General features: G+C 40.2%; 1 protein-coding gene across 1 annotated transcript; it reads right to left on the reverse strand.

Annotated features, from left to right (window-relative positions):
- Positions 1 to 597: 597 nt before the first annotated feature.
- Positions 598 to 7,197, reverse strand: LOC124158131 (trichohyalin-like). Its single transcript, XM_046533315.1, has 4 exons — positions 6,666 to 7,197; positions 3,842 to 4,201; positions 2,630 to 2,957; positions 598 to 942 (listed from the first exon to the last, which is right to left on the reverse strand). Exons 2-4 carry the CDS (start codon positions 4,072 to 4,074, stop codon positions 598 to 600), a joined length of 906 nt encoding a protein of 301 aa, XP_046389271.1. The 5' UTR covers positions 4,075 to 4,201; positions 6,666 to 7,197.
- Positions 7,198 to 10,602: the final 3,405 nt, after the last annotated feature.

The raw sequence follows: 10,602 nt of genomic DNA on the forward strand, positions 1-10,602 counted from the left end.
CTTACGTACAAACTTTGGTTGAAATCTCCACTGCTGCATGGAAATGCATAGCGAGCAGGCAAACAGACATCCTCTTTTATATATGAGAGGGTGAGAAGCCAACGGATAGCAGCGATTTTTGTTCTAAACAGAGTTAAGTACAGAAATTAGATAAAGAAAACAAACTAGATTAACGACATGTTTAGTAGTGAATTTGATATTCCACTCGATGTCAGCATAGAACAGATTGAATTGACCACCATATTTTTTAAAAATAATTCTTCTATCTATTTATATATATTTTTATTCATTTAAATAATTTTCACATACAGCTATGACGACAATTTACAGTGAAATTTTTAACAATGACATGAATTAGACACAACACAGTAGCAATATAAAAACAACTATACTTCACTCTGTTCAGAAAAAAATAACCATGCCCCTTAGTTTCTCAGCTCCTCATATATAAGCAGATAAATTTCTGTAAGTGTTTTTATAAAAGTAACTTGTACCCCTTGGCTTCTCTCCTCCAAACGTGTGCCATTCAAACGCTTGCGACTACGTCCGCGGTGAGATCTAAAACCACGTATCTAAACTAACATTCGGGTTGAATCATCACTGAGTGGGTGAATCTAAAGTTCGCCCCGGTGTCCCCCTCCCTCTTCCCCTGTGCCCCCGACTGTACCTCCCCCGCCCGCTTCGCCACCACTCCCTTCTGCTCTTGCCCCGCTTCCCCTGCGACTGCCACACCGCCGACTGCAGCTTCTCCTCGAACTCAACCCTCAGAGCCTCGCAGTCCTCCGCCACCCAGCTCTCGATGACTCTCCTCCTCTCCTGCCATTTCTCCTCTTCGCCCCGCGCCCCCGCCGACTCTCCGAGGTCCCCTTCCTCCTTGGAAGTCCCCGTACTCAGCGGCTCGACCCTCGACGTGCACTGTCTCAGGACCAGACTCCTCAGTTCCTGAAAATAAAGTTGTTCACTCGGATCCGAAACTCGTAGATCCTTTTAACCTCCTCGGTCCTGGCGTAATGCATGGAGTTGAAATCAGGACCCAGGTTGGGCTAAGTATATTTAGAGCTTTTATCGTTAGCTTTTAGTACTCATCCGCTCAACATCAACTTGAAAATGAACATAATCTGAATAGGTAAAGGAGGTCGATTCAATGACCTTTTTGACATACCTTGTGTCGTTCAACCTTGGAATTAGTGAATCGACAATTAATCCTGTGGTTTCATATGATTTTAGAGGGGATCGATACTATGACTTTATGTCATATATTGTCTCGCTTACCCCAAATATTTGCATTAATTAGTCAGTCGGGCAGTGATCGGGAAAGGGTTTTATAGTAGGAGGGTTGTTCAATAAGTCATTAGAATCTTGAAGAAATTGCTCTCTTAGTATCGAAAATTAATGTTAACTAGAAAGTAGCACTCGTGACTAGTCTGTTGCTAGAGTTTCAGCTGTATCGATCCAATAGTTTTATTGCTGTTGCCGAATATTTTTCATTTGTTCATTTGTTTTTTAAAAGTGGATAAAATTGAGTTATTTGCGGTAATCAAAACTTGGTTTTGAAAGGGCTAACGCCGAAAGATATAAAAACTAACTTGAATGAAGCTTATGAAAGATCTGCTCCTGCGTTCTAAAATATTTCCAATTGGGTAAATGAGTTATAATGTTGGCATACATTAAAAAAAATCAACACTGTTCCGGACACTCTGTGGAAGTGTCTACCCCCCAAATATGATTGACAAAATCCACGATAAGGTTTTTAGTGCTGGACGAATCAAAATGCGCGATCTAGATGAGGCCTTAGGCATAACGCAATGCATAATTACTTTAACATTGCATGAAAACTTGGGTGTGAAAAAATATCGGCAAAATTGCTGCCACGTTTTCTCACATTGGAGAATAAACGCAATCATGTGGTCAACTCAAAGGCTGTTTTGGCGCTTTTCCTTCGCAATCCTGAAGATTTTCCGCATCAATTCATAAATTTTGATGAAATATAGATTCATTACTTCACCACAAAAAACAGGTAAACAATGGAATTTTGAAGATGAACGAGCTCCAGAGCTGCTGCGAAGATGTTGAAATGGGTCGGTCAAGTTATAGTTACGATATTTTGGAATGTAGGTGGAATTATATGCATCGATTAATTGGGAAAGGGAAAAATGAAAACAGGTGAGTATTATGCATCGTTTTTGGACCGGTTGATGGACAGAAAAGAAAAGCGCCCTCATTTGAAGCAAAAAATGTCTACCTTCAAAAAGACAATGCACAGTTGGACAAATGTTCAAAGTCAATAGACAAAATTATAGAAATAAAGTTTCAATTATTACAAAATTCACCGCATTCACTAGATTTGGCATCCGGTGACTTTTTGTAATTTCATTACTTTAAAAAATGGCTATGTGGCCAAACGTTTACGGCTAAGGAAGAGGTCATCGCCCAAACCAATGCCTATTTTGAGGAGTTCCCGAAATTATATCCCGAAATTTTTGGACTGTTTAAAATGCTTGGAAAAAAGCTTAAAAAATTAATTGGCTGAAAGAAGACTGAAATGATAAAAATATAAAAATTTACTGACTAATAATTTATTTTTATACCTTTATCTAAAGACTTATTGAGCGACCGTTCTAGCTCTCACCGTTTGCTCCCGCAGATGTCGTTCCATCTTCCTCAGCTCCTCTTCCTTCAGCCTCAACTCTTCCTCCTTCCTCTTTTCCCGCTCATCCATCTCCTTCCTTCTCCTCTGCTCCCACTCCCTCGCTTCCCTCTCCCTCTTGACAAACCCATCGTTGATCATGTCCCTCTTCCTCTCCAACGCCTTTTTCTCCTCGTCAATTTGCCGGTAGAGTTTCTCCTCGCGCACCTTCAGCTCCGCCTCCTTCCGCCGGACCTCCTCCTCCCTCTGTGCCGCGTACTCCGACACCTCCTTCCTCCACTTGTGCACCCACTCCATAGCATTCGCCTCCCTTAATAAAGGCGTAAACCGGCGTTTTTTGGAATTATTCCGATCTATTTTCAACCCGATCGGATTTCACCCCGACCGGTTTGCATACCAATCGATTTTCATCTCGATCGGTTTTCATTCTGATCGGTTACCATCCCGATTGGCTTCAATCCCGATCGGGCTTCACCCCGATCGGCTTTCGTCCCGATAGATTTTCATCCCGATCGGTTTTTATCCTGATCGGTTTTCATTCCGATCGATTTTCATCCCGATCGGTAATCATTCAGAACGGTTGATTCTGTTTGGTTAACAACGGAATTTACTCTTCTTGACAATAATGAGAAAGTTCTAAGAAGAGTTGGAGAAAAGAGAAGTCTTCTAAAACTTTAAGGAGAAGACGGGACAACTTGGTTGGCCAAATTATGAGACAGGATGGCCTAATGAAAACAATCGTAGGAAAGATGGACTGGAAAGGCAAGTGACGGCCCAAAATGAGTTACAAAGGAGAGGATATGAAGGATTTAAAAGAGAGGAATCTCGTCGCTATCAAAAGGCTAGTTGATTGGAGGACGGAATGAAGAGCTGCGTCAAACCAATCTTGGGATTGTTGACTCATGATGATGATAAGATTTTCATTCTTACGACAATATGAGTCCTCGCAGTGAGTCTTCGGAGTACAATGAATTAAAAAAATGAATGTTTTCTGTTTTGTATAGGTCAACATCGTTCACAGCATCTTCCTTTTTCAGTTATGTACCACATCCCTACAAACTTACAATAAGTTAGTTATTTTTTATTTGACCATCAAAACATTTACCAGAAATAATTTATATGGCAAAACAACGTTTGCCGGGCGAGCCGGGTATATCTACACATAATGTTACAAATCTGAGTAATCCCGCTTACCTCCTCTCCCTCTCCTGTTCTTCCTTTTCGAGGCGCCATTTCCTCTCGTCACGGTCCTCTGCCTCCCGTTTGCCCAGACGGCTGGCCCACGCCTCCACGTCCTGGTAACAGCGCTCCCTCAGGCTCTCCTCCGCCTTCCTCACTTCCCTCTCTCTCCTGTTCAAATCCTGCAGCCACACCAGCCCATCCGGCGAGTCACCCCGGAAGAGTTCCAAGGTCCCATCCCGAGCCATCTAAGCTCTTTGATCTGAGATCCCCAAAGCAGAAACAGGGAGTTACCTGATTTAGTGTTTTCCCGAGGGTGATACCGGTGAATTCCTCTCAGGTTTTACACCGCGAGGGATGCTTGCAGGCAGAACCCTGAGGATGATGCAGCCATAGAAATATCGGTTAACAAGCCACTCACCAGGTGAAAAAAACCCGAGAAGATTTCTCCAGGGACACAGAGTTGCATGATTTGATTCTTTCCCAGCGTATTACACTGTTGAAATATTTTCGGGTTTTCCACCGGGTAAGTTTCTTGAAGGATGGGAGCCTTATTCAGGGCCTCAGGGCATGATAGTAGAGGTGTCCATCGAAACTTCAGCCCAGAAGAAACTCAACCGGTGGAAAACTCGAGGAGATTTCTCCGTTTCACCGATTTCATGTTAGGAGGACGGATGATTCACAAACAAAACATCAAACTATTCACATAACCAAAGTTTCTGTCTATTATTATCATCATCATCATAAAATACTTGCAGTTCAATCCATTTCAATTAATCTGATTAATATTACTTATAGACTCGTGTAAGGAGTAGTAAAATATCCCTGAGAAAGCCACTAAACTCACCATTTTCAACCAATTATCTTAATAGTTTTCTGGGAGAGGGCACCCTCACTACCTGTTTACCTTGGTGCATATTCCATACCCCCCAGTATTTAGTTGCGTCTAAAACCCCCCTCGGCTCAATTCCTAGCTGCGCCCTGCCCGTGATAATCAGTCTCCTTCAACAAAGAGGTCAATTAATCTTCCTTCTCCCTCACTCCGGACGATATATCCGAAATGGATAAGGTCTTATCTTCCTCACCAACACCCAAATTCGATCCGGTGATGTTCGTTAGCAACACTACCATATCGACGGCTAGCATTGATTGCCATAAGAGCTCTTAAACCATCTAATAGACAGCATGCCATGCCACTGCAAAGTATTCTCTGTCGTTAGGGGTAAACATACACCCTATTAACAGTATATTTTGTCCTGGAAGACAGTCAAGTTTTGTTAGTTTTTGTCAAAGGTGTAATTTAGGATTCAGAACCTTTCTGACACTGCTTTTGTGGACAAGTTGAGTGACATATGGCGTGTAATTCAATTTCCGTTTGTTCAGCAAACCATCTGACATTCCCATCCGGCAGTTTGGCATCTTTTAGTGATTATGCCGAACTTTTGGACACTATTGCATCTAGCGCCAGGGGTCCACGTGATTTTTGACGGTTTCTGTGAAAATTGTAAACAATGCTCTCAATAATTAATTCGATGACTTCCGAGAAATATGCCATCAAAAATCAATTTTGACACTAAAAAATTGTATATAGATAAAAGTGATGTCCAAATTGTCTTCGGTGCTGATATACTTTTGGGGATCGCCTGGGGACATCAACAACATTTTCGACCGCTCCAAGACCACACATGCATGGAATGTTGCAAGAGAACAGGGCCAGATCAAGGGGCCCGTGACCTGGACAACCCACCAAGTTGTACATCAATCAACACGACGTCTAAAGGACTGACAATGAGAAGTCCGCAGTACTATATGTATATTATCATTATTATAAAAATACTGTAATATTGGGCCAAATTTATGAAATTAGTCCCCCTCCTAAATTCGCCTATGATTGTTGACCAATGATGACAATGAAAACACATAATATTACAAAACTGAGTTACTCCATATATTTTACTCCGTTCTTCATTTTGCTTAGCTGCTATGTCACACCATCAAATCAGTTATTTTATTCCTAAAGCTGACGTTTCAAGGCCCATAATTTTGAGCTCCCTCATCCCTCTATTTTTAGAACAACATTGAATGTACTAAACTATGAGATAGACGAGTCTCTTTATAACAGATAAAAAGTTATAGCCATTGAAAAAAACAAGCTAAAAATCAATTGCAAATAAAATGAAGTATTTAATTTAACTGATCACTTTCTGGTAATAATAGTAGATACTTACCATTTTCAACCCTTCCCAAACCATGCATGCACGTAATGTTGCATGAGATAAAAGGCCGGATTAAGAGTGGGGCAAAGGACACCACCCACCAACCCAGGGCCACATGAGCCTTCAGGGTCAATATAGGGGTAAATCTCACAAAATCGGAACAGAAAAAAGCCATCATGTATGTGGGGATTCGGAGTGAAGCTGGTTCATTCTTTTTTTAACATGCTGTTGTAAACACTGACGTTAATAAATGATAAATAAACACTATCCGTTGGCGTTGATATTGTAGCTTTGAACGCAACCAGTAGCACGCCAAGCGGTTTCGTCGGATACACAATTTGCGCGTGCAGCTCTTTGTTTATTTAGGCCTCCCACCAAAACGGCATCCTAAATCTGGGCCTGCACGAGATATAGCATTGAAGAAAACATCCTTCGCTGAAAAGATCGACAATTTAACATTATGAGTTCTACCAGTGTATAATCGTTGACAGATATTCTTGTAGACGAACTATCATGTACACCGCAAGTAATTATTTGATTACTTGATCGAAGGTGAATGATTTCTCATCTCACTAAGGAGAACCCTACTTTTTTGTGAAACTTGCGCTGGTGGCACAACTTACCTTTATCGAACTCCGCTCCGGGCTGCCTTCTGTGAATTCCCGTCGGCATCAAACGAAATCAGCTCCCTCCTATCGGCGCCCAGTAGAAGTAATGACGACGGTAATCTTACCACGACCATTATCATCTTGAATGACATGATACCTGAGGCCAAAGATATAGAGCTTACGTTGATAAGAACGAGATAATGACGTCACGAGTCACGCCAGGGAATTGGTTGACGAAAATAAAATTGAACTAAGAAATTTTAAGCGTGCGCCGTTGGATTAATAAAGAGTTAGTTGAGGACCACCCAAGTGCCCCTTCACGTCGGTCAAAATTGAATTCAGCTTCTTCCCATTAAAGTGCAAAAGTAGCGTTGAAAAATGTGAATTCTCTAACAGCGTTTAGCCAAGAGCATTCCTTATGCTTTCTTCTTTCATGCTTCCCTATCATATATATTCTTCCCTATGATTGCTTGTGGGCATGTAAACTTGAACCACCACAAGGTTGGTGGGTCGTGCCCCAATTTCTATCACAAGAATTCTGTCGCTAACCTGATCTATACCTACCACACGCTTACCCATCTTCCCGTTTAATACTAAAGCTACCCCTCGTTGACTTTCCTCCCCACCACTTTGTATACCCCTGTACCCGTCAATCCAGTAGTCCCCACTGTCCTTCCACCTAGCTTCGGATAGACCCAAGATATCTATCCTCCCTTTCTTCATTTCCTATTTTGTATTTTCTAGCTTACCCGCCCTCATAGTTGTCCTCACATTCCACGTCCCTACATTCATCGATGCCTTCTTCTTCTCCATCCTCTTGGTCTTCTTGTCCTCCTCCTTGGATGCTGCTGCTGAAAAATATGACGATGATGCGTCTCTGAGAGGATTTCGTATGATTAGGACCCCGCTCGTGAGGGCTGGGTCCCGCGATTCCATCCTAGTCTCGTTCGATCAAACTCCATGCTTTCAGGGAAGAGATAGTTGGTAGGGTTTCCCACTTCCATTCCAACATTGCTTTTTCCCTGTAACCATCACGTGGACCACCTTTCGCCTGGCTCCTTTTCCTCGACCTATCTGGCATGGGTGGCAATACCGGGAATAATTGCGAATTAATCCCGCCAGCGCAACTCTAGGGGTCATAGGAACGCGCAAGGATTTTCCACCGCGACAAGGATGTAGCCCAAGTGAAAGATTCTTAATATCATATCACGCTATTCACGCTAACGATATAAGCTATGGTAATGTTTCTCAGTACATTTTCTTGCCCATAACTTTTTTCTATATTTTAAGTCGTCTTCATCCACTTTCCAAATCCTTTCATCTCCGCTTCTTTGAGTCGCTTCCCTGAGTTCTAGCAAACACTCGAAATATTTGTTTATTTGAAAAGAGGTTATTTTCGTAACCTTTTTTAACCCTTCATTGCATTGGGTATCCTATTTGCATTGGATATACTACGCTCATTGCCGGCTATTTCTGAAGGGCACAATTCTTTATCCCTAACGCATGATGAATAAGATATGTTCAACTCAGTCGTCATAGCATATGGTCCTCGAAGCAGTCAGTAGGTGCAAAAGGTAATCAGCTTCTAATTATGTTGAAGAAAGTCAGCTTCCCGCATGAGAAACTAGTAAGAGGATTTACCCGAGTGATATCTATTTATTTATGTATAAGGCCCCTTAACCACCACTCACTCGTACAAATGTTTGGGATGAACGAGACGAGAAACGACAAAAAGTCTTATGGCGACCCGCTCTAAAATTGTCTGAACCCCAAGGAAAAATTATGAAAACCCTACATTTCCCATTATTTATCTGTCTATTAATTAAAAATTGAATAGATGGTGATTAGTTTAAAAATGGTCACCAAAATCCAATGGCAGCGCGGCGATAGTTGGAAGGAAATTCAAACAAATAATCATAGCAACATATTTGTATATGCAAACTAAAGGAGCAAAATTGGAGAAGAAGATAAAGGAATAAAAACGAAAAGATGATAAAGATAAGGTAGGAAATTTACAAAGTAATTTTTGAAAAGTCTATTTCTTAATGGCTTCTTTCCATATGAACGAATTTTTTCGCATCAAAGCGTAATCAAAGGAAAAGAGGAGAATTATAAGGAGGAAAATTACCTATTCGTTAAATTACATTCTGTACATAAAATTTCGGTGTTATTAAATCGAAAGTGTGATTGTTATCAATTCCATAGTTAACAAGTGCACATAATGCCATTTTAAAAACATGATTCGTGCTTTTGACTGTATTTTCCTGTCTTGTTGCCGATAGACGATTGCAGTAGAAAGATATCAAAACAAACCTTCCTTAGAAGAAAGGTAGGCCAAATGATTTTATTTTCATTTTTTGTGGTGGTGATAGTGTTTTATTTTTTATTACATTCTGTTTTCTGCTAATATCCTTTTTAATGTGCAATTTTATCCGTGAGCTGGGGCATCAAAGGCAGTGAATAATAAAATATGGAGGCTAAGTGAAATTTTAGGTATTTCTTATTCAATTATTTGTCTTACGAAGATCACATTTCATTGATTGACTACGTTATTTAGCTGTAAGCATCTTCGAAATCGTCAAATTTCTAAGCTCACCAGATGATCTTACTGCGCCTTGTATTGGATATTAAATTTGTAAGGAGGTTTTAGTGTATCCCGGCTCATTGAAACTTTATTGAGAGGTATTCCTTAAGTGGTGTCATTCGCGATTATGATAAATAATCTTTCGATAAAAATCGTCATACTAGGCCCAATTCATGCTAAGAATCTCCTCTTTGCGAATTTGCACTAGATATTGATATTTAGTTCCTACGTAATTCTGTTGTCTGTATCCTCCTCTCATAAGCTTACGAAGGGAAACCGCAGTCACACCTTATTCATATTTCAAGAATTCAGTTGAGTAATATGAAAAATAATTAATAAGCGTGTTTTTAATATTTAACATGGCAATCAACTAGCCTGGTCGATAGAGTCTGTAACTACGCGTGGGGGGCCCGTGTTCAAAACCCTATTCAGGCACATTTCTTCTCCGCTTTTTTGTATTTATTCTGAGGAAACCTACATTGAAATACTAATTTTATGATTTTCAATCAGAACAACGTTTTTCTGGGAGGAAAATCTTTCATTTGCTCACGCTACGTGGGGTTTATTATGCGTTTGATCATATTTTTTTACCGAATTGATGGGTGCCATGTTAATGGTATTTATAGAACTGCATTTATCAAAATTGTTTTGTCAAAGTAACAGAAATATGTAATGCTCCATATTAATCCTAAAAAGTTATAAATTTGCATTTTCTTATATGCTTGTTCGGTTGTGTATTTTGTCCAACACAAAGTCGAGCCACGCCACCTGTTGGCGATGCCACGAAATATCGAATTTCAATTTTCTTTTGTTTTTTGGCACTCCGCGAACGGGAGTGAATTTGTGTTGTAAGTGAGTCGTCCTGTGAATTTCCTACGTGCGTTATCGAAGAGCAACCCTGGAAGACGGAACCATCGTCTTGCCCGCGGCGTGCCCGGATCGGTAAGTGGTATGCGACAGCATGGCTCGACTTTGATCGAATAATTGTAATAGTAATTCGTTATATACAGTCCAAAATTAATATAATCACGTTCCAGAGTGATCAATGCTCTTATTTTTTCTTTTATTTTACTTACAATTTCGTCACATTATATGTTTTTTTCCACGTATAATTTTTAATAACGTATTTATAATGTATAAAAAATTATTATTTTTTGTGGCTAGAATTGCATTTAAATTTAATAATGGTAGCCTCCACACTGGTGTTAACCACTGATGCTACATAACGCTCTTTCAAATTGTCTTACCAAAGTTATAAATTTTAGACATTTGGAGCAATAAACTTATGATTATTATTTCGAGGCAAATGAAATTAGCACATAATTTCTCTCATCACTTCAAATTCCTTTCGAAACAGAATAATCTCAC

The sequence above is a fragment of the Ischnura elegans genome, chromosome 4, assembly GCF_921293095.1.
Source record: "Ischnura elegans chromosome 4, ioIscEleg1.1, whole genome shotgun sequence".
In the NCBI taxonomy this organism is placed as follows: Eukaryota; Metazoa; Arthropoda; class Insecta; order Odonata; family Coenagrionidae; genus Ischnura; species Ischnura elegans.

Bases quoted from the DNA above. Each gene is read 5' to 3' on its own strand.
- LOC124158131 (XM_046533315.1), bottom strand. From the start codon at position 4,074: ATGGCTCGGGATGGGACCTTGGAACTCTTCCGGGGTGACTCGCCGGAT. The intron at 2,958-3,841 runs GTAAGCGGGATT...GCCTTTATTAAG, and splicing joins GAACAGGAGAGGGAGAGGAG to GGAGGCGAATGCTATGGAGT. The intron at 943-2,629 runs GTGAGAGCTAGA...CTTTATTTTCAG, and splicing joins GACATCTGCGGGAGCAAACG to GAACTGAGGAGTCTGGTCCT.